Here is a 24,352-nt window from a genome sequence, read left to right as displayed (position 1 = left end):
TGGATCTATTGAGACTAGCTGGTCTCTGAATACAGTCAACAGAGTATATGAGGTAGATGAGAGATGAGACGTGTAAGAAAAGGAAAAGATGAGGTGACATCGAGGATCTTGACCTGAGCAATTTGAAGAATGGGTAACGTATTGGCAATAGTGACTCAGAGGAACGATTAGCATTTCCATTTTGTACACATTCATTTTGAGATATCTTTTTGTATAAAGATTTCCAGGGGGACATCATTGTGCTGTATACCTAAAATAAATATAATGTCATAGGTCAGTTGGATTGGCAAAAATATTATTGTTTCTTAGCGGAGGTGACAATGGGCAGTGGGTTGCCACTTTTTATTAACTGTTCTATGACTGAGTACTTTTTAAAAATACGTTCATGTTTCGTGTTACATTTTTATATTTAAAAATGAAAATATTGGAGACCCTACATTTCAAAAATCGGAGAAAATGCTAGGAAATTTCCCTGAGATCAGGGGTAGACATGTCCATATTGACAATGACTCCCACGTGTCTAGAACCTACTAGGTGCCACATTATATCATTGTATGTATGTGCCAATGGATCATTAAGGATTAAAGAGAAGATTCGTGGGTGAAAAAAGAAAAAAAGATATCCAGGTAAAAATGCTAGAAATACAAGATTGTTTGAAGTTTTGAAGTCTGGGTGGAGAGATAAATCCAAAAGTCTTTTTTTTCAAGTTTATTTATTTATTTTGAGAGAGAGAGAGAGAGAGAGAGAACTTGCATGAGCAGGGGAGGGGCAGAGAAAGAGGGAGAGAGAGAGAATCCCAAGCAGGCTCCGTACGGTCAGTGAAGAGCCTGATGCAGGGCTTGAACTCATGAACCGTGAGGATATGACCTGAGCCAAAATCAAGAGTCGGACACTGAAATGACTGAGCCACCCAGGTGCCCCTCAATGCTCAGAATGGCATAAGACGTGGGTCAGCGAACTGTAGCCTGTGGGCCATATCTGGCATGCTGCCTTTTTATAAAACAGTTTTATTGAAACATGGCCACACCATTTGTTTATGCGTTATCTGTGGCTGCTTTCCTTCCACAGTGCCAGTGGTGAGGAAGAGTTACAACAGAGACCACGCAGCTTCAAAGCCTGAAGCAGTCTCTATCCGGACCTTTAAGGAATAAGCTTGCCAACCTTGGTGTAAGATAACCAAAGGAATGGTGTAGATAAGTAGAAAAGAGACCTAAGAACAGGTCCTTGAAGTGCTTCTTTGAGGAGAGGTCAGAGTACAGGAGAAACCGATAGAGACCAGGAAAGAGGAGACAAAGAGCTTCAAGGAAAACCAGGGGACAGTGTTGTTCTGGAAGCCGCTTGAGACAAAAACCCATCAAAGGAAGAAATGATCAATGACGTTAGATGCTTCTGAGGACTGAGGATTGGCCATCGGATTTAATAGCGTAGAAGTTACCAGTCGCCTGGATGAAGCACAATTCTGTGGAGCGTTAGAGTACGGGCACGATTAGAGTGAGCCCAACAGATTAGGAAGTGGAATTAGAGACAGCAGATACAGAAAATTCTCTTCAAAAATTTCGCTATAAATAGAAGCAGAGAAATGGTGCGTAAGTGACAGGGGGGAAGGGTCGTAAAGAGATCCTCCCCACTGTGATGGGTCATTCTTTTTATGCTGATGGGAACGGGTCCGTGGAAGGCTAAGCAGAGACAATGCAAGGAGGTTGGAAGAATTGTGGAATCATCTCCTTGATCTGGGGAGGGATTGGAGGCCTAGCGCATGAGTAGAGAAGCTGGCCTTCGGCTCACACGAGCATTCCTCTGTAGAGTAAAGAAGGTGAGCACAGGTTGTTGGAAGAGGTTTAGCTCAGTAGGTAGACAGTGGTGGGAGCCAGTCAAAGTTCTCTTCTGATTGCCTCTTTACTCTGAGTTTGGAAGCAAGGGCATCTGCTCAAAGTGAGGTTTCAATACTTAAAAAACAATTTTGTTAATGTTTATTCCTTTTTGAGAGGAAGGCAGAGCGCAAGAAGGGAGGGACGGAGAGACAGGGAGACACAGAATCCGAAGCGGGCTCCAGGCTCTGAGCTGTCAGCAAAGCCTGACACGGGGCTCGAACCCATGAACCTCGAGATCATGACCTGAGCCGAAGTCGGAAGTTTCACCAACTGAGCCACCCAGGCACCCCAGATTTTGACTTTTCTTTTGATGGTTACTGCATTCCTCAATGCTTTTATTATTTTCCAAACGACTTAAAAACATTTCTTCAGGTTTCTCAGCACAAAGTTGACCCATGAGGAAGCCTGTCACCATGGGTTTTTTTTTTTTCTCCCCCAGCTTTATTGAGATATAATTGGCATAGCACATTGTGTGGGTTTAGCTGTTCAGTATGTTGGTTTGATATACTCATAACACTGCAACATGATTTCCACCATAGGTTAGCGTCATATAATTACCATTGCTTTTCTGCGGTGAGAACATTTACGAATTACTGTCACCAATGTTAAAGTATATAATATGGTATTATTAACTATAAGTACCAAGCTGTACGTTAGATCTCCAGAGCATGTTCATCTTATAACTGGAAGTTTGTACTCTTACCAACACTGTGCAGTTACATCAGCTATAGTAGCAACTTAAACTTTTGAGAGTCAGCATATTGTCTTATAAGGTTAATTGATTATTTCTAAAAGTTACCCTGTATGCATCATTGGTTATTTGGCTCATTCCAGGTTTAAGAATCAGAGGACCACTTCATTGCGACTCACGGGTGCAGAACTTTTTCATATAGCACGCTCTTTTTCCAATGTCCAAACCAGCACTGAGTCAACCTTGCTAATTCTGGAATGTTCTGACTCAGGGAACAATGCAAAGCATTTGAGTCATTACACTTACACTGAAGTCATAGTAGTGAACTACTAACTGAAAATTACAATCTGCCTTAAGGTGGCAAGCAAGAGAAGTTTATTTTAATAGGACTTTTGCTCTGAAAAACAGCAGTCTCCAGACCTGAAATACCTAAGGGTGTCTGCCTTGCCTGAGTATGGGGGTGCTAGCATCCGTGAAAAGAGGTGGTAACTTCCATTTCACAAGTATGTTTGGAAAGAAAGTTTTTACCGTGCTGGGAGAAATAGGTTTGAAAATATTGAAAATATTGAAAATATTGAAAACATTGAAAATATTGAAAGATAACATTACCACCTATGTCATTCCTTTGACATGTATTCTCTTTGGACAGCTTTATAAAAAGCTAAATACTCATGTGGCCTTAGTCGGTATGGAAATCTGGAATGACAAGGATAAAATAAAGATAACCCCAAATGCAAGCTTCACCTTGGAAAACTTTTCTAAATGGAGGGGAAGTGTCCTCCCAAGAAGAAAACGTCATGATATCGCTCAGTTAATCACGTATGTAGAGTTTTTCCCTTTTGTGTGTTAAATGGTATTTAGCGTAGAAAGTTTCCAAAGCCTGGGCAAAGCAGGTGGTTTCTTGGGGTAGAGGGTAAGAGGAAGTGGCTTACACAAAGGGGATAAAAGTTTAAAAAGTATTAGATCGAATCTTATGTGGAATATGCCCTAACTTCTGTTATAAGTGTTTCTTTTTTTCTTTTTTAAAGAAAAGCTAACAATTTAAAAATGATTCATCAGAAGTCTGTTTTGATTGGGTATACAGAAAGGAAAGACAGGTTTAGATAATGGCAAGAGAAGTTTCAATTCAGTGTTTTAAAAGTCCTGACTAGCTTTAAGTATTAGTGAGGACAAACTTCTAAGATATAAAGAAAACTGCGTATCATATTCTAATCCCACACCTTTCTACCATACTGCTGAAGTGACTAATCAAAAACAGGGGCAAGGAGGAGAAATAAATCTAGTGACTATAAATTAACACAAAACTGCTGAGCATATGCCTCAAAAGAAATCGAGAACTTTCTTTTGAGGCATATGAAGATGCCTGGAATAGTTTGCAGCTGGAATCAGATAGAAGGAAACAGCAATGAATAATTGAAAATTATTCAAGAGTTACTTCCTAAGAAAACAGTAGGTGTCATAGCACATAAGAGGACTAGGTCCTGTCAGAATTAATTAATATTCTGAATTGGTTATTTTCTACACACGACACATCAACCCACAACTCCCTGACTTAAAATAAGTCTTCTTGACTTGCATGTCTGGTTCCTTGCCTGGTAGGGCTGGAGCAAAGGGGCTGGTTGGTCATCTCTGTCTATATAACTTTCAAGTGGCTAACTTGGACTGCCTCCAGCATGGCAGCCTCAGGGGTCTGGACATCTTACAAGGTGATTAGTTTTCACCCAGAAGAAGCATTGTAAGAGGACCAAGAGAAAGCCTCAAGTCTTTTCATGAGCAAACCTCAGAAATTACAGCGTCACTTCTGGTATATTCTGTTGGCCAAGAGCAAGTTGTAGATCTACCCATATTCAAGGGAAGGTACTACACAGGATAGGAATACTGCAAGCCTAGCTCATTGGGGGTTATATCTGAAGAATAGCTGCCATAGTTCCTTAATTTTGAAAGGTGAGTTCCTTAAATTTTCAAGGGTTCACCGCAGGGTGAGCTCATTTTGTTTGGAGAAAGTTAGTATTTTTTTTCAAGGACTCATAAGTAGTAAGGTAATTCAACTCTTACCAGACTGCCTCCAGGGCCATGCTCAAATTATAGTAAATTCCCATACTTTGAACCAATAGGGTAGAGAGATAAAAATCACAGACAAGATGACAAATGCATAGATAAAAAATGACAAGCCAACGGGAAGAGTAGATTTCCTGACTAGACTGGAATAAACAGGATAAAAGTACTAAAAAGATATGGTGGAAAGAAATAATTGCACTTTCATTCAAAAATTTACCAAATCGGGGTGCCTGGGTGGCTCAGTGGGTTAAGCGTCCCACTTCGGCTCAGATCATGATCTCGCGGTTTGTGGGTTCAACCCCCGCATCGGTCTCTGTGCTGACCGCTCAGAGCCTGGAGCCTGTTTCAGATTCTGTGTCCTCCCCCTCTCTCTGCCCCACCCCTGCTTGTGCTCTGTCTTTCTCTGTCTTTCAAAAATGAATAAACATTAAAAAAAATTTTTTTTAAAAGAAAAAAAAATTACCTAATAAATTAACAAAAGGTTGTGTCTATACCTAGGCATAACAAGGTAAGAACTTTGTGGTACAGCTATAATCTATCCACTAAAAAGAGTAAATAGCTAACTCCATAACGGGGGAAGATTTATTTATTATAAATGAGCTGGAGGGGCGCCTGGGTGGCGCAGTCGGTTAAGCGTCCGACTTCAGCCAGGTCACGATCTCGCGGTCCGTGAGTTCGAGCCCCGCGTCGGGCTCTGGGCTGATGGCTCAGAGCCTGGAGCCTGCTTCCCATTCTGTGTCTCCCTCTCTCTCTGCCCCTTCCCCGTTCATGCTCTGTCTCTCTCTGCCCCAAAAATTAAAAAAAAAAAAAAAAAAAAAAAAAAGTTGAAAAAAAAAATGAGCTGGTAGTGAGAATTGAACCCACACAAATGCAGACTTAAGTATAAGTAATTTTTTTAATATGAAATTTATTGTCAAATTGGTTTCCATACAACACCCAGTGAAGTATAAGTAATTTTATAACATAATTTTTAAAGAGGATATAAATACTGCAAATCTTTAAAATATCAGGTATAATGTAAAATATCATTTCAAAATAATAGATATCTGAAAATTGTCCAAAGAAAGTATAAAGTGGGACGAAGTTCTCTAATTTTCCTTATTTTGCATGGCAAAATCAGTACTCTCCATTTTTGATTATGATAAGTGGGAAAATATAAGTTCAACTTTTTATGTAAATGCATCTACTAAGGGCATTTTTTAAGTAATGCATTCTTTGAAAATTACTAGAGGCAACCCAGGGTCAGGATCTTGATCAGATCACAGATAATAACAAAGGCAGCACATAGAATCATTGCAAATGGAAAGAAAAAAAATGAAGAAGACTAAAAAAAGAAATTAACATTACTAAAACCAAACCAATAGTCTATGCAAATAAATGTAAGTGGCTCAAATTCCTTTTAACAAATATTTCAATAACATAAATGCTTCGTAACGCAAATACATTCAGTGGGCCCAAATTCCAAATCCCACTATAGCTTAAAACAGTGCTAAAGTAAACAAAAGTAAATGATATAAAAATATATGAGAGAAAATATAAATTAAAACAAAGCATATGTGAAAATATTAATATTCAAATTACATATATATATATATATATATATATATATATATATATGGACAAAAACATTCCTGTTTATTTACTTCCTGGCAAGAGATGAATTCCACAACAAAAAATATAAAATAATGAATGAGAGATATAAAATATTAAAAATGATTATATCCGGTGATTATATCCGGGTGCTTATATTTAGTTGATATAACAACCATTGCACATTAAAATAAATGCCTAATGCAAATTCAAAAACTGAAGGAAATATTTAAGAGTTATTATTTACGATGTGAGTTTCTCTGTTAACCATTTAGAGTCCTGGATGAGTTGTCTATAGAAAATATCATTTAGAATCATAAGTTGTTATATCAATTATTTTCTTTCTTTCAGAGCAACAGAACTTTCTGGAACAACCGTGGGCCTTGCCTTCATGTCTACAATGTGCTCTCCTTATCATTCTGTTGGCATTGTTCAGGTTTGTTTGAAGATAAATAGTTGTTTCTGCAGTTCAAGTCTGTCAAATGCTCTTTTTTTCTGAATCATGTAGGGTTTTTTTGTTGCTATGGCAAATAACATGGATTGAACTTCAAATGTTGAAACAGTCTTGCATATCAAATATAAACACATCATTGCCATAACGTATTATCTTTTTTATATATTGCTGGATTCAACACACTAACATATCTTGAGGATTTCTATATTCTGTTTAATCCTGAGGGATACTAGTCTGTAGTTGTCTTTTCCTGTTATGTGTTTTTCATGTTGTGTTATTAGAACAAATATCGGGTAAATCTGGCCACATAAAATGATGTGTTCCCAACGTTTCAATTTTATGGAATGTTTTAGTAAAATTGGTATTACTCCTTCCTAAAATGTTTGGTACAATTCATCAGTAAAACTATATGGGTCTGGCATTTCTTTCTGTTTTTAACTATGAATACAATTTCTTCCATAGATAACAGAAGTATTCAGGTTATTTATCTTTTCTCAGATGATATTAGCAACTTATGTCTTTTTCTTATGATCTTACTGAGGACTTATTAATTTTATTGATTTCAGAGAAAGAGCTTTTGCTTTATCGACGTTCTCTACGGTTTTCTTCCCTTCAGTTTCATCGATTTCTGCTCTTGATTATTGAATTTCTTTTGCTTTCTCTGCATTAATTTGCTATTCTTTTCTATTACTTAAGGAACATTTTTAGATTATTCATTTGAGGCTTCTCTCTTTTTCAGATATAAACATTTACTGCATAAATTCCCTACCATGCACTGCTTGACTGCATCTGTGATATTTGGATATGTGTGTTTTTATTTTCATTCAGTTAAAAATATTTTCTAATTCCTTTTTGGATCTCCTTTTTGACTAATGTATTGTTTAGAAGTATACTATAATGATTTCTATTATGATTTTCTTTTAGTTTCATTATATTATGATCTGAGTATTCATTTGCTAGGGCTTCCATAACAAAATACCCCAGACTGTATGGCTGAAACAACAGAAATGTATTTTCTCAGAGTTCTGGAGGCTAAAAATCCAATATCCAGGTATTGGTAACTTTGGTTTCTCCTGAGGTCTCCTGCTTTGGTTTGCAGATGACTACCTTCTTGCTGTGCCCTCACATGACCTTTCCTCTTTGCACACATCCCTTCCTCTTCAGTCATGTTGGATTAGGGCCCCATCCTAACTTATATTCTCATTTAACCTTAGAGGCCCTATCTCCAAATACGGTCATGTTGGGGGTTAAGATTTCGATATACGAATTGGAGTGGGGGGGGTGGGCACAATTCAGTTCCTAATAATCTGGAACATACCTCGTAGAATGTTAATATTTTAAAATTTTTTGAGGTTTGTTCTTGGTCAGTACTGCATATGAACTTGAAAAAGATTACCTTCTGCTGTTATTGAATGGAGCATTCTATAACTGGCAACCATGTCAAGTTAACTTACAGTGTTCAGTTCTTTTGAATAGTTTATAGAGAGTGGTTAAGTATCCAAATATAATTGTAGATTTGTCTATTTCTTCTTTCAATTCTACAAATTTTCACTTCATGTATTCTGAAGCTCTATGGTTAAGCAAATACACAAAAACAGTTGTCATGTCTTTTTGGAGAATTAATCCATTATTGTTTCATGTTCCTCTCTTTTTCCTGACATATTCCTGTTCTGAAGTCTACTTTGTCTGGTATCATTAGAGTTACTCCAACATTTTGTGGCTAAAGTTTGCTTGATGCAACTTTTTCCTTACTTTTACTTTTAGCATGTATTTTTCTCTACATATAAAAGTTTCTGGCATATAGTTGAGTTTTACTTTTTATCTAACCTGACAATCTCTGTCTTTTTTTTTTAATTTTATTTTTTATTTTTTAAAATTTACATCCACTATCAACAATAGCCAAAGTATGGAAAGAGCCCAAATGTCCATCGATGCATGAATGGATAAAGAAAATGTGGTGTGTGTATATATATATATATAAATATATATATACACATATATAATGTAATACAATATATAAATGTATTAATGTATTAATGTAATACATTATATAATATAATGTATAATAGTAATACAATGGAGTATTACTTTGCAATCTCTGTCTTTTATTTCCTATATTTAAATCACTTATATGTAATATAATTATTGATATTGAACTAAAAGCTTCAATTTTTTTTCTAGATGTTTTATATTCCATCTAGTCTATTTTTTATGCCTTCTTTAGGATTGAGGATTTTTAAAAAATAATTTCTTTTATCTCCATTATTAGCTTTTCACTGTTACCTTTGTTTGTTTGTTTTTAATGGTTGCCCTGGTTTATTATATACCTCTGTTTGTTTTACGTTGAAATAATACTGAGCTGCATCACTTGTAATATAAGAATGTTATAAGAGTACACCTCTAATTACTCCCTTCCAGTTTTGTGCTATTTTTATCATTTGTTTAACTTTACATACACTATAAATACACAATATATTGTTACTAATTTTTCTTAGACAGTCATCTTTCAACACAGTTTAAAGTAAGAAAAAAATTGAGGCATCTATGTGACTCAGTTGGTTAAGAACCCAACTCTTGATTCAGGCTCAAGTCATGTCCTTATGGTTTGTAAGTTGAACCCTGTGTTGGGCTCTGTGTTGACAGCATGGAGCCTGCTTGGGATTCTCTCTTTCCCTCTCTTTCTGGCCCCTCTCTGACCTCTCTCTCTCAAAATAAATAAATAAACATTTAAACATAATAAAAGAAAATAAAAAGAGTATTATGTTTATCTTAGCTTTATCTACACTCACCTTTATTTCATTCTCAACCCTCTCCATTTCTTTGCAGAGTTTCTATCTGGTATAATATTTTTTATTTCTTCCCAAAGATTTTTTGAAAATATTTCCTATAACACAGGTGTGGTGTGGATGAATTTTTTAGTTGCTTTCAGATGACTTTATCTCTCTTTCTTTTTTGTATACATTTTCATTGAGTTTATAATCCTGGCTTAATAATGTTTTTTCTTTCAGTACTTCTAATAATTTCACTTCACTGTCTGCTGGATTACAGAGTTCCTGATGAGAAGTCGGCTGTAAACTTTATCTTTGTTGCTCTGAAATGTATCTTTTTGTTTTCTACTTCAAGATTTTCCCTTTCTTTTTAATTTTCTTTAGTTCGATTACAATTATGATATAACTAAGTGGACTTTGGGAGAAATGGGTAATATATCACATTTAGTGTTCCTTGAACTTCTTGGGCCTGGGGCTGTATCTGTGATTAATTATGGAAAATTCTGGGCCGTTACTTCATCAAATATTTCTTCTATTTTATTCTCCTCCTTTTTTCTTCCAGGGATACAAATTCCTACATCTATGACCATTCTATATTGCCCCTGAAAACTTATATGCTCAGTTTTTCTGTTTGTTTTCTTTTTTATCCTTTTTTGCACTATGTGTTTTCATTTGGGTAATTTTTGTTGAACTGTTAGGTCAAGTGATTATTTTCTCAACTATTCCAAATCTACTGTTAAGCCTGTTGAAGATATTGTTCGTTTCAGTTACTGTCTTTTTCATTTCTAGCATTTCCATTTGATTCTTTCTTATGGTGTCCAGGTCTGTTGAAATTTGTCATCCAGACTTGTGTGCTATTCATCTTTTCCACTGGAGCTTTTACCATAGTTATTCTAAAGTATCATCTGATAGTTCTAACATCTGTGTCAGATATGAGTCTGGATATGTTCATTGGCAAGGTAGGCCTTTTTCTTTATTTTTTTCTTTTTTGTTTTTTTTTTTTTTGGATGCCTTATTATTTTTTGTTGAAAGTCAGGCATCCTGTGAAAGGCATTATCTGAGGGGTGTGTGTGTGTGTGTGCATGTGTATTTTTTCCTTGCCTGGAAATCATCACTTCTTTCCTTCCTCTAGGCCTCTTGAGTAAGGTTTGAATCAATCTAGCAGGAGTTGAGTTGGATTGGGGCTTTTGTTGTTGTTGCTATGACTAGCCTCAGTCCATCACAGGCTTTAAATTCCTCTCACATTATTTTATGTTGAGGGTGAAGGCTGGTTTTCCAGAGGGTTTTTCTCAGTGTGTGCTTCATACTCATTTTTAGGTCTTTACTGGATCCCCCAGAGAGTTTCTTTATGCTGCAGACTCTCTCCCTTTGGTAGGTGGTTGTTACTTGTTACTGGATGATTGTTAGAATTTTGGTGGGCAGAGGGCATTTTCTTTCGCTTTACTAAACCTCAGTCTTTGGTAAGTCCTGTGTCCTATAGTGTCGGGGGTAGGTCCTTTTAGTGCTCCTGCTCCACTGCCAGAGGTAGCGACCTCTAATGGACATAGCCCAGGATGTATTCTTGCCCTTCCTTCTCCTTCCTTCCAGGGGTAGAAGCTTTCCACGTGTTTTATTTTCCTTTCTGTTCCTTTTTTATCGTTGTATTGAGACTTTACCAGGGCCCTGGGTGGCAGGATTTGTTGCTCTTTCTCTCAGAAGCTTAAGCCCGTGGTTTAGGGCTAGAATTAGAATGAGGCGAGTGACACGCTCCTTTCACCCTGGACCTTGTCACGTTTGTGCCATAGCAGAGAGAGGAGAATGATCTTCGAGTGATTTCATGCCTTTTCATGCTCCTGTTCCCCTCCCCCAGGCCCACACTATGAGGGAGGCTTTCTCAGAGCTTTCACGTGGTGAGGTCTGTGTGGAGAAAAACCCATGAGTAGGTGAGAATTCCCCCATGTCTGAAGCTCCCACGTTTGGTGTATTTTCTTGCTGTACCACACACACTCTAACTATATGGGTTTTAAGATTATTTTATACGAGTTATTGCTGGAACCTGGTCTGTTCCAGGTAAACAAATATTCATGTCCCGACTTTCCCTGTAGCTGCCAGCCTACCTTTCCTTAGATTTCATTTTGTTTGTTGCCTTGTGACCTCAGCTCTGGGTGAGTTCTAGAAAATTGTGAATTGATGGTCCAGTGTTTTTATTGATTGTAAGTTTCGAAGTGATGCTCTCCCCAGACTTCTACGATGTGGTGGTAAGGAACAGAGGTGGGGGGGGGGGTTCTCCTTTGCCTTTGTCTGGTTTTGGTCTTAGGCAGGTCCTGGGTGTCAGAAGCAAAGCTTTCTTAGGGATTCTTTCCATCCTTCCCACAGCAGCAAAATTCTGCTTTCTATTTTTTGCAGATCTTTTGAGGAAGAGTTTTCTGACCATCCCTCAGTAGGAGAAAATCTCGATGAATATTACTATAGGATCCTGGGCTCAAGATTTTTGTCTTTTTGTTTCAGCAGTAGAAGATGTGTGTGTGTGTGTGTGTGTGTGTGTGTGTGTGTGTGTGTGTGTGTTTAAACCCATCCCTTAACCATGTTGGGTCTTCCGTTCTACCCTAGGTTGTCAGAGATTACTATTTTTTTCCCCAGTGGCTTTAGGTTTCTATTCCTTAAAGGAGAAGGTTCTGGATATGGCTTTAGGCTCTTTTCTTGCAGCAGTTGCTACTTTACTCCTTCTGGACTACTCCACCAAGACAAGTTCTTTCTGTTCTACTACCTGGCTCCCAAAGTGTGCCCTGAGCTCCTAGAGGAGGTCCTTGGAGAAGAGTCTCTAAGTGTATGCAAAGCACCCTTGTTTCTGAGGTCCCGCGGATTCTATACTCCGGCACTGGCCTGTCCCAGGCCTTTAACAATTCACTTAAGAAGTTAAGTGAATTAACTTCCCCACTTGTAGGATCCCTGGCATCTCCTCCTCTACACTTTGCTAGAGACAAGCCAGTTCCGTCTGTCCTTGGGAGGGCCTATTTTTAGTTTTCAGGTTCTGTGGATGTTCTGCAACCACAACTGACGGATAGAGTCAAGGAAAATTATCATTATCTGGCTAGTCCTTGTTGTTAGTACAAGAATAATGCTTTTTCCAGCTTTGTACATCCTAGGTGGAAGTGGAATATATATATATTATATATGTGTGTGTGTGTGTGTGTGTGTGTGTGTGTGTAATATATCTTATAAGTCTGGGTGTGTGACAAGCTTTGTAAGATGAACAGAGGAAATAAAATATGTACTTTCTAACCTGAAAGAGTTTACCATAAAGTCGGAAGCGGAATCGGACTACTTAAAGCAATACTTAAAATATATGATAATAGAATTGAAAACTGCAGTAGGAATCCAGAGGAGAGAGTTACTGATGAAGATTCACGTGGTCAGGAAAAGTTGCTTGAAAATAAACTTCAAAGGGTGGATAGGGGGAAGAGAGAATAGAGGTCATTCCAAAGGAAAGAAACATTTCAGTTAAGAGAATAATGAATTAAAGGAAGACACCACGCATTTAAAGGGACCTCAAATAAGGCAATCTGGAAAGTCTAAACACATTTACATTTTTTCCAATTTTTTTTTTGGTTTGTTTTTGTCCCCATTTGAGTAACTCCATCTTATTAAAATAGCAAGCTTTACTGGTTCTTCTTGACAGGATGATACAATATCGTGAATTGTAAATATGGACTTCCCATCTTACACAGGTGTTCCTTATTTGCCAGCCTTGTACCGTGCCTTCTGGATTTCTTTATTTGGTTCTTTGACATGAAGTAGATAAGGAAATCAGGAGTCTGTGCGTGGGTGTCATTGGCAGATTCCTGTCTCCCCTGTGGGAAATTACAACCTTCAGTGATTCTCTAGTGTTGTGTTATTGCTCTTGAAAAACCTGGAGCCCCCAGTCCAACACTTCTAACCAGAAATCTGGTAATGAAGTTGCCTATGGGCTGGACTTCATGCCATGGGGCAAGTCTAGAACTGACTGAGGTCTAGCTTGGCAGTAACAGAACTGAGAGAGATACCAACGGTACTAAAGTCCTAGGTTAACAAACACTTTTGGATCCCTATTAGCTAAACACATCCAAGACCTTCAGTCAATTAGAAGGCATTGAAAAAGAAGCCAAGGGGAAGGAGGTAGATCAGGTTTAAGCAATTCTGATTCCTTATCATTTTTGAAGACCTTTTGCTACTGTCTCTCATGGCAGGAAACCACAAAAATGTTTCTCATTAAAAATATTCCCCATTTACAAGAATAAGGAGAAAGCAGTGTGCCCTGTAATGGGCATTCAGTACCAAAGTTGTGTGTGTGTGTGTGTGTGTGTGTGTGTGTGAGAGAGAGAGAGAGAGAGAGAAACAAACAGAAATAGAGACAGAGGCAGGAGGGGAGAGGAAAAGGTGGGGAGAGAAAGAGAGATGGTGATTAGTGAAAAATCTGAAGCTGAAACCATTCGATCTACCCCACTTAGTGGAACTATTTAATTATACCCTGAGTGATAATTTATTTTAAAAACCTGTTTTCCCTGTTCTTGCCCTTAGGACCACAGTGAAAATGTGCTTAGAGTAGCAGGAACGATGGCCCATGAAATGGGCCATAACTTTGGAATGTTTCATGACTCCCATGTTTGCAAGTGCCCTTCTACAATATGTGTGATGGACAGAGCACTAAGGTGAGGCTTTCTTGGAAAGATGCGTTCATATCCCTGTTTTTGGTTCACTCTGGACTGTGCTGTTCTTTTATGTCATCTTTGGCAACACATCCAAGCTTTTAAATATCAAATAGCATAATCATGAATGAATATCTACACCAAACCGCCTTCCCCCTCATCTATGTGCATTTTTTTTTCATTAACTAAAGACATCATTGAAACATATTGTGTCTTTGCTGTTGGGGTGACTTGACATTTTTAACTTCAGATTATCTACACCAGATCTGGTTTCGGAAAATAATTGGTATTTATCACATTTTCAATAAATTCAGATTGGGTAGTGGTAGGGAGAAAGTTCTGGGAGAAAAATCTAATCAAAGAAGAACGTTCTCGAGGAGCCTGGGTGGCTCATCGGTTCAGCGTCCAACTTCGGCTCAGGTCATGATCTGACGGTTTGTGAGTTTGAGCCCCGCATCAGGCTTTGTGCTGACAGCTCAGAGCCTGGAGCCTGCTTCAGATTCTGTGTCTTCCTCTCTCTCTGCTCCTCCCCTGTGCACACTCTGTCTCTCTCCCAAAAATAAATAAAGATTAAAAAAAAAATTAAAAACAAAAAGAAGAACGTTCTCCCAGAAGGATAAAGACATTATACATTCCTGCCTTGCCTAAGTAAACTTACCGTGGAATTTTATCCTTAAAAATCCCATAGTCCCTTTCATATATATATTTCCCCTCTTGTATTTCCCTTTCCCAGCTCACTCAACCTAGGGTTCCACAAAATTGTATTATGGCAGCATGCCAGCTACATATCTTATGTTATCTCTCTCAGATACTACTGCATTTTTAAACCTCATCTTTATTTGTGAAAAGAAGAAATTCTATCAAAAGTAATGCATCCGGGGTGCGCGTATGGCTTAGTTGGTTAAGTGTGCAACTCTTGTTTAGGCTCAAGTCAAAATCTCGTGGTTTGTGGGTTCGAGCCCCGCGTCAGGCTCTGTGCTGACAGCTCAGAGCCTGGAGCCTGCTTCAGATTCTGTGTCTCCCCCACTCTCTGCCTCTCCCCCGCTCGTGCTCTGTCTCTCTCAATCTCAAAAATAAACATTAAAAATTTTTTTTAAAAAAGTTGGAGGTATTTGTGTCCATCCGGAAGGGCTAATTTAGGCACAGAAATGAGCTCATGATTTAGCCATTGGGCACTGGATTGGATTTCATCTCTTGGGGAAGGTTTGGGGTATATCATCCCCAATGTGTGACATTGCTCCCTTCATGCTCAGCATGACTGTGTTTCATTCTCTTCTTCCTTGCCTTCACAGCTTCTATATTCCTACAGACTTCAGTTCCTGCAGCCGTGTCAGCTATGATAAGTTCTTTGAAGATAAATTATCAAATTGCGTCCTCAATGTTCCATTGCCTACAGATATCATATCCACCCCAATCTGTGGGAACCAGTTGGTAGAAATCGGAGAAGACTGTGATTGTGGGACTCCCGAGGTACCACCAAGTACTCTCTGTGGTTTTTTAAAATAATGTTTGTTTATTTATTTATTTATTTTGAGAGAAAGAGCGTGAGCAGGGGAGGGGGAGAGAGAGAGGGATAGAGAGAATCCCAAGCAGGCTCTGTCTGCCCTGTCAGTGAGGAGCCCGAAATGGGGCTCGATCTCACAGTTCGTGAGACCTGAGCCAAAGTCAAGAGTCAGACACTTATCTGACTGAGCCACCCAGGCGCCCCCAACCAAGTACGTTCTAAAATGATCGAATGTGTTTGTCAATTGCTAAGAAGATAAACCGTAAACCTGTATTACGCAGGCTCACTCTGAAATTGTGTGTTTCTATAATTTTGCATATGTTCAGGCCGGCTTTTCTAACAATGAATGATGCATTGCTTAAAAGACCTCCTACTTTCCATCTTGGGGTTCCTTCCCCATTTCTTTTTCTTTTTTTTTTTTTTTTTAAGAACAATCAACAATTGAGTTTTGTACTCTCTTCCCTCCCATCTGGCAGACATACTTAATGGCTCCTATGTGCCTACGACCTCTTGAGCGGTTACTTGAGGCACAGCACCGTGATAGTGCTCAGAGTGCAAATAGCTTGGCCAAGGTCACAGAGCTGGTGAAGGGAGGAGCCGAGACGTGGACCCAGGTGTTTGTGTCAGCAATTCCAGAACCACCCTGCCCTGGGATTGAGTTCTTCCCTTTGGGACTGAAGAGTTTTTATCGTTAGGAGTCCTGGCTTGATCCCACCCTATTGACTTGGCAGCTAGGGTTCTGAATGGGACCTTTGCCCCCATTTTGTGAAACTTAACATGAGTAGCATGTCAAGCCCTCGAGGGGTCAGCTTTTCAGTAACTTCAAAATATGACCATAAATTTATTCATTCTGTGAGAAAGCAGAATCTTTCCAAGATGATGTGTATATTTGAAATAAGGGTAGAGGCGCCTGGGTGGCTCAGGAGGCTAAGCGTCCGACTTCGGCTCAGGTCACGATCTCGCAGTTCGTGGGTTTGAGCCCCGCATCGGGCTCTGTGCTGACAGCTCAGAGCCTGGAGCCTGCTTCGGATTCTGGGTCTCCCTCTTTCTCTGACCCTCCCCCGTTCATGCTCTATCTCTCTCTGTCTCAAAAATAAATAAACGTTAAAAAAAAAAAAAAGAAAGAAAGAAGGGTGAGAGTTTTAACCCTAATAAGTTGTAACTCTAAATATATCTTAGGGATACTAAGCAGCTATAAGAGGAACTTTCTGAGGTAGGAATTTCCCCAAAACCTTATGCAGGTATCTGATTTCCTAGAAGCAAGGTGGGGAGAACAAGACAAAGTCTATTGCTTAACACAGAGTTGGATTAAGTGTCAAACTTAGATAAAGAACTATACTTTTAGCTTTTTAGTGTCTGCCCTGGAGATTAAACTTACTGCTGGGTAGGTTCATGAGTTCAACTAATTATGTTTTTAATTATTTAGATAAATTTTATTTTATTATTTTTTTAAATGTTTTATTTATTTTTGAGACAGAGAGAGACAGAGCACGAGCAGGGGAGGGGCAGAGAGAGAGGGAGACACAGAATCCGAAGCAGGCTCCAGGCTCCGAGCCATCAGCACAGAGCCCGACGCAGGGCTCTAACCCACAAACTGTGAGATCGTGACCTGAGCCGAAGTTGGACGCTTAACCAACTGAGCCACCCAGGCACCCCGATAAATTTTATTTTAAAAGATTGTTCTTTTTCCTTTTGTTTTCATTCATATTTTACTAAAAATAGATCACTTGCAGTACTATAATGGGAGGCTGAGCAAACTAGAAGAGATATTCAAATTAAAGAAAGAAGGTGTCAGTAGCATTCAGGTCATGACAAATCACCAGTGGCTCCAAAATCTGTTTTTTTAATGTTAAATTTTGTTCTTTTATTTTCATGAAAATTATATTCAGACTGTACCAAAGTAGAGTTTATGTGATGAACAAATAATATTTTGAATTAATATGAAAATAGGGGCGCCTGGGTGGCTCAGTTGGTTAAGCGTCCGACTTCAGCTCGGGTCATGATCTCGTGGTGAGTTCGAGCCCCGCGTCGGGCTCTGTGCTGACAGCTTGGAGCCTGGATGGAGCCTGCTTCAGATTCTGTGTCTCCCTCTCTTTCTGCCCCTCCCCTACTCATGCTCTGTGTCTCTCTGTCTCAGACATAAATAAACATTAAAAAATTTTTTTTAATATGAAATGAGAGCAAAATTTGAGGCCCAAACCAGCATTTGTATTTATTTCCGGTATTTCTTAGGAATGTACCAACATTTGCTGTGATGCTAAAACTTGTAAAATCAAAGCAAGTTTTCAATGTGCATCAGGAGAATGCTGTGAAAAGTGCCAGGTAAGATTATTACTTTATTCTCTTTTAATAATTAAATACTGCGTATTTTTCTATATTAAAAATCTCTGAGATTACGTTGAATAAAATAGCAGAGCGCTAGTTTTCTGTCTATAAAGTAACGCTGCTTACCATTTATATATGAGTGCTTTACAAATACAGGCTATTCGATTCTCCAACAACCTTTTGAGTTAGATATTATCATCTCATTTTGCTTTTGAGGGAATAGAGGTTCAGAATAGAGAACGTGTAAGATAATAGCGCCACTGAATTGGCAAACTCCAAACTATCAGTTCCAAAGCCAAAGCTGGGGACTCCTACCTGCCACTGCTTCTGATGAAGGGCCTTCTGGCACCAAACCTCATAATTGGTTGCATATTTCTTTTGGTGGAAAAGCTTTTATTTTAAATCTTGTGGAGTCTCCCCTATCTTGACACTTAGAAGTCACTTCAGGGTGAAATTCTTGGAAAACAGATATAAAGGATTCTGTGTCCTTTTCTCTGTGGGGCTCATTGACTTTCCTTTCAGGTTCAAGTTTAGAATTTTACATTCCATTGTTGCATAGGATTCTCTATTATGATTATTTGTTTATGTGTCTCTTTCCTTAGTTAGATTGACTCCAAAGAGCAGGGGGCTGATTCATCCTCGCCTAGCACAGAGTTTCATGCATTTTAAATGCTCAAAAACTGTTCTTAGAAGGAATGTGTAGAGTTATAACGTACCAGATTGTGGGTAGTATTTGGGAGAGATTGGTTTCTTTTAATATCAGAGGGAGAAGAAAGAAAGAAAAGAGACCAAAAGGAAGAAAACTTGAGAACATAAGTAGTTTTCAACAAGCGTTGAATAAGGGCTATTTGTTAGAGATTGTGGGAAATTAAAAAAAAAAAAAAAGTAGTCTTTGACTTCAAAGAACATGCTGTTTCTTTAGGGTAATGACATACATACCTGAAACATATGAAAATACCGTGCATGATTAAATGCCCAGGTAGACGTTATAAAGATACATGCCCTTTGTGTAGCTTTTCACTTAATTTTCATAATGGCTCTGTAAAGGCAGTATTAGAAAGGGAATTGGGTTTTCAGAGTGATGAAGTCCATTTTCAGCACCTAGCCCCTGGCAGAACCAAGATTCAAACCCGTATCTTCCAAATCCAAATTTAAAGTTCTTCCCACCCTGCGTAGAAAGGAAGGACTGCGTTGTGCACTGAAGAAGACAGAGGGGGCTTCATGGAAAATGAGGCTGTCGCTAGTCTTAAAGTAATGTGTAGATTTTAGATAGCAGACAGAAAGAAAAAAAAAATCCCCAAAAGAGGAGACTGAGGGAAAGAATAAAGATAGAACAGGAGGTATAAGTGTGGCTCAGGGGACAGCTGGTAAGAAAGTGAGTCTGGCTGGAGCAGTGGGGGTTGAATTTGGAGGGTCTCGTATGCTCTTATTAAATTTTGGATTCCATTCTATCATCACTGTAAAGATTTTGAAAGTTTTCTGATGATAGGGGAGCATGCCTGCTCACCTCACCTAGGGAAAGAGATGCCTCGAGTGTCCTCACAGCCTTCCTCAGATTTGCATAAATGGCAGAATTGGTTTGACTATGATTTCTCTGAGGAAGTAAGACCAAGGTTTGCAATAATAGATGGCGATGCAGTTAACACATCAAATGTGCATCCGGTTAGGGGCGCCTGGGTGGCGCAGTCGGTTAAGCGTCCGACTTCAGCCAGGTCACGATCTCGCGGTCCGTGAGTTCGAGCCCCGCGTCAGGCTCTGGGCTGATGGCTCAGAGCCTGGAGCCTGTTTCCGATTCTGTGTCTCCCTCTCTCTCTGTCCCTCCCCCGTTCATGCCCTGTCTCTCTCTGTCCCAAAAATAAATAAACATTGAAAAAAAAATGTGCATCCGGTTATTTCTTCTCCACAATAAGTCATTTCATAGGAAGAAGTGAGTTGAAAAGAAATATTTGAGCATACAATGAGAGGAATTAAGGATTAGGAAACATGACGCCTGGGAAAGTCTCAGAGCATGCTGATCTGGTGCTTGTAAAAACTTATTTTCTTTAATCCAGAAGGTTCACTTCACCAATACATCTCTGAAGTTGCACATTTAAATCTTGAAAATCTTGACAAAGATGCATTCGGTAAAGGAAAAGATAAATCCCTTCTTTGCATTTAAGATGAGGCTTGGTTTTCTTGTGTATTTTTCTCATTGATATTTCTATAGTGCTTGCATTATAAATTCGGAAATGTTGATTACTTAAGGACTCCGGCCATTGGGCACAGTCAATAGAAGTGATACGATAGATGTCTTTAGTTTATACAATGCAAATGTAAGCATCATTCTATCTTACTGAAAGGCAACTCCTTTCCCCCCAAAAAAAGGCCAAAAGGAAAAGATTATGCGCATCAATTTGAGATATTAGGGTAAGTCAGGTGGGGAAAAAAAACAACAACACAACTTCTCTTCACTTTTATTCCCCTGCAGCTTAAAAAGCCTGGTGCAGTGTGCAGACCAGCAAAAGATGAGTGTGACCTGTCAGAAATGTGTGATGGCAAATCTGGTATTTGCCCTGATGATAGATACCGAATCAACGGCTTCCCTTGTCAAAATGGGAAGGGCTACTGTTTGATGGGGATGTGCCCCACTCTTCAGGAGCAGTGCACCGAGCTGTGGGGACCAGGTAGGAGGGCAGACCCCCGTGTTGCGGGCATTCCTGCCTCTCTCTCTGCGCACGCAAGGAAAAATCGTATTATAACGGGCAACAGTGTTTAATTATGGCCAAAGTAGTCTTCTGTCCCAGTCTTCTTTCTTAGAAATGGTGCATCCGCTCAGAATCCGGGATAAGTGCATTTTTAAGACATATGGTCAATTTGGGGACTGCTAGATTCAGCAAACAAAAATAAGGATGGCCCAGTTAAATTTTAATTTCAGATTAACAATGTTTTTTAGTATCAGTATGTCTCATGAAATATTTGAAGTAGACTTATACTAAGAAAACTTGGTTTATCTGAAATTCAGATTTAATGAGTAAAGCAGGAAAGAATAGCCAATGGGAAAAAGACAGTCTCTTCAACAAATGTTGTTGGGAGAACTGGACAGCAACATGCAAAAGAATGAAACTGGACCACTTTCTTACACCATACACAAAAGTAAATTCAAAATGAATTAAAAATCTAAATGTGAGACTTGAAACCATAAAAATCCTAGAGGAGAACAAAGGAACCAACCTCTTTGACATTGGCTGTAGCAGCTTCTTTCTAGATATGTCTCTGGAGGCAAGAGAAACAAAAGCAAAAATAAACTATTGGGACTTCATCAAAATAAAACGTTTCTGCCCAGAGAAGGAAACAGTCAACAAAACTAAAAGGCAACCACTGGAATGGGAGAAGATATTTGTAAATGACATATCTGGTAATGGGTTAGTATCTCAAATGCATAAAGAACTTACAAAACTCAACACCGAAAAAATGAATAATTCAATTAAAACACGGGTAGAAGACATGAATAGACTTTTTTCCAAAGAAGACATCCAGATGACAACAGAGACATGAAAAGATGCTCAACATCACTCATCACCGGGGAAATACAAATCAAAGTTTATAATAAGATATCACCTCACACCTGTCAGGATGGCTAAAATCAACAACACAAGAAGCAACAGGTGCTGGAAAGGATACGGAGAGACGGGAACACTCTTGCCTTATTGGTGGGAATGCAAACTGGTATAGCCACTCTGGAAATCAGTATGGAGGTTCCTTAGAGAGTTAAAAATCAAATTACCCTATGATCCAGCAATTGCACTACTAGGTATTTACCCAATGAATACAAAGAGACGAATTCAAAGGGATCGTGTACCCTGATGTTTATAGCAGCATTATCTACAAGAGCCAAGATATGGAAGCAGTCCAAATGTCTCTCAAATAATGAATGGATAAGATGTGGTGTGTGTGTATATATATGTGTGTGCATACACAGATATATACACACACACACACATATGTGATGTATATACATATAAGTATATACGTATATACTTATAGATGTGGTATATATATATATATATATACACACACACATATATATGTGGTATATACATATAAGATGTGGTATATATATGGTGTATATATATATATGGTGTATATATATATATATGATATATATGTATGTATATATGGTGTGTGTGTGGAGGGTGTATATATATATATATATAGCCCAGTTAATATATATATATACACACCCCCCCATACGCACAATGGAATTTTACTCAGCCATCAAAAAGAATGCGGTCTTGGCATTTGCAATGACATGAGTGGAGCTAGAGAGTATAATGCTAAGTGAAAGAAGTCAGAGAACGACAAATACCATATGATTTCACTCATGTGGAATTCATGTGTTCTTTGCACAGGGACCATGTGAATCTCTGTATCGTTACAATATTAGTATGTGTGCTGCTCCAGCAAGCACACTCACATGTGCAATTTAAGAAACAAAACAAAGAGGGAAAAAAAAGAGGGAGGTGAACCAAGAAACAGACTCGTAGCTAAAGAGAGCAAACTGATGATTCCCAGAGGGGGTTGGGGGGCATGAGTAATAGAGGTGATAGAGATTAAGGAGGGCACTTGTGACGAGCACTGGGTGACGTATGAAAGCGTTGATTCGCTATATTGTACACCTGAAACTAACATTGCAACTATGTTAACTAGCTCGAATTTAAATAAAAACTTAAAAGAAAAATAAATTTCACTGGGTATCCTGTGCTTTATCTGGAAACCCTGATCAAGATCCTTCTCAGATGAGTACACCCCTGGAAGTCTGTGGAGGTGGGGGGAGCGGTGTGCCGGGAGATGGGCAGAGTACAAGGAAAGAGGAAGAAAAGAGAAGAAGGGCTGTGGGAATGCAGAGGAGCAATCTGGGAAAACCAAATCTCTTGAATGTCCGTTTTGTCCGTCATACTGGAATTTTAGAAGACATATTCTCTGATTACGCCATAAAAATAAATTAAAAATAAAAGCATAACTTAATCTCCAAAACTATAAACTGAAACTTCCATTGTGCTCAACAGATTGATCAGAAAGGCAATTTTAAAAATATCAGTTCTCCGGACTTTCTGCATAGGATATCCAGTGTGCATGTATATTTAATTTTCATACCCTCCTCTGCAACACTTCCAGATTCTTACCTAAGTGGCTGAAGGAATTTTTTAAACAGGGGAAATACGTCTTCCTAAAAATACTTGACGAGGGCTACCACATGCCAGGAACTTTTCATAATCCCTGAAAATATACATAAAACAAGAGAAAGGAAAGCAACATCGATCGCTGATTTACAACACACCCGGTCAAAGAGAAAAAGAAAACGAAAGAAACCTGAGAAATACATGCACTAGAACTTAGAAAAAAATTCCTGAATAAAACCCTTTGGATCAGGCAAGGGTGGGCTGAGACACAGTTTGACGAGAACGCTGGATACCCCTGGTGCCTCAGGAAGTGCGCTGACCCCTGGATTCCGGCCTCAGCAAACCTCCCGATCACAGGTCAGGCGGACACGAATGCGAAATTACAGGTGGAAACAAGTATGGGTTTGCGGGTTAAAGAAACACGGCTTCCTTGGCTGACGTCAGTATATAGCAGAAACCTGGGGAAAGAAAACTTGAGCACAGAGGTGAGGCTCTGAGCTTCCCCTTTAGTATCTGGGGACAAAACCCTGCAGTAAATGCTTTTACATGGTCCTTTTGCCCGACCCTTCACTATCTGCCTCACCTGCGAATCTGTAAATTTCCCAGCACCTAGACACTATGTATTTTGTTCACAACTGTGTTCCCAGGGGGTCCTAACACATTGCCTGACTTTAGTAAACGTTCAAAATTATTGAATCAATGTGGAACATATTTATCTGATATTAGAATAGGAGAGATCTTTTAAATCATACATTCAAAGGCAGCCCTTATAAAAGACCAGAGAAGCAGATGTGCCGCAATGAAATTCCAAATTTTGTCGTTCATAAGGGCTCACAAATTTATTTCAAATTAATTTTCAAAGTTTGAAAAGTCTATAGCATATATATAAGGAGGTCTCGAGATCACTATTCAATATCAAATCATTTCTGTAAGTCAGTTGCCGTTCCAAATATTAGAAATGTGGCCCAGGCATTAATAGGCAATTTGTCATAAAGAAGTACAATCATCTAAAGAACATTAAAATCATCTTAACTCACCAGCGAGAAGTAGAAGTACTGACACATTAATGAGTCAGGAGACATAAATATAGTAAGAAACAGGAACGAAAAGTTGATTCCTTCCACGTTTGTCAAATTGGCAAAGCTTTTCTACAGTTAAGGCTCAGTTTCAGTGAAGCTGTGACACAACACCCAGTTTTATAGTCTGGTAAGAACATGAGTTAGCACAATCTTTCCAGGAAGAATTGGAAAAATGTATGTGGAATCTAA

The 24,352-nt window shown here is 38.8% G+C and overlaps 1 protein-coding gene and 1 non-coding gene across 4 annotated transcripts in view; one reads left to right on the top strand and one right to left on the bottom strand.

Moving 5' to 3' along the window:
• The window catches only part of ADAM28 (ADAM metallopeptidase domain 28), a 71,463-nt gene that overhangs the window by 25,011 nt on the left and 22,100 nt on the right, over positions 1 to 24,352 (top strand). For all 3 annotated transcript variants that reach the window (XR_015250032.1, XM_086703432.1, XM_086703433.1), the window contains exons 9-14: positions 3,212 to 3,381; positions 6,562 to 6,646; positions 13,969 to 14,099; positions 15,389 to 15,566; positions 17,833 to 17,922; positions 20,393 to 20,588. Coding sequence is in view for 2 of the 3 variants with exons in the window: in XM_086703432.1 (XP_086559558.1) it covers positions 3,212 to 3,381; positions 6,562 to 6,646; positions 13,969 to 14,099; positions 15,389 to 15,566; positions 17,833 to 17,922; positions 20,393 to 20,588 (850 nt within the window). In the remaining variant the exon portion in view is untranslated. The remainder of the gene's footprint in view (positions 1 to 3,211; positions 3,382 to 6,561; positions 6,647 to 13,968; positions 14,100 to 15,388; positions 15,567 to 17,832; positions 17,923 to 20,392; positions 20,589 to 24,352) is intronic.
• LOC112870082 (U6 spliceosomal RNA) lies at positions 22,268 to 22,372 on the bottom strand. The gene has a single exon (XR_003224471.1). It is a non-coding gene; the product is annotated as a U6 spliceosomal RNA (small nuclear RNA).

The sequence above is a fragment of the Puma concolor genome, chromosome B1 (genome assembly GCF_028749965.1).
Source record: "Puma concolor isolate L17-30 chromosome B1, mPumCon1.1.hap2, whole genome shotgun sequence".
NCBI classification, from domain to species: domain Eukaryota; kingdom Metazoa; phylum Chordata; class Mammalia; order Carnivora; family Felidae; genus Puma; species Puma concolor.
Note: the sequence above shows the minus strand (reverse complement) of the source record. Positions and strands in the feature narration are given on the sequence as shown.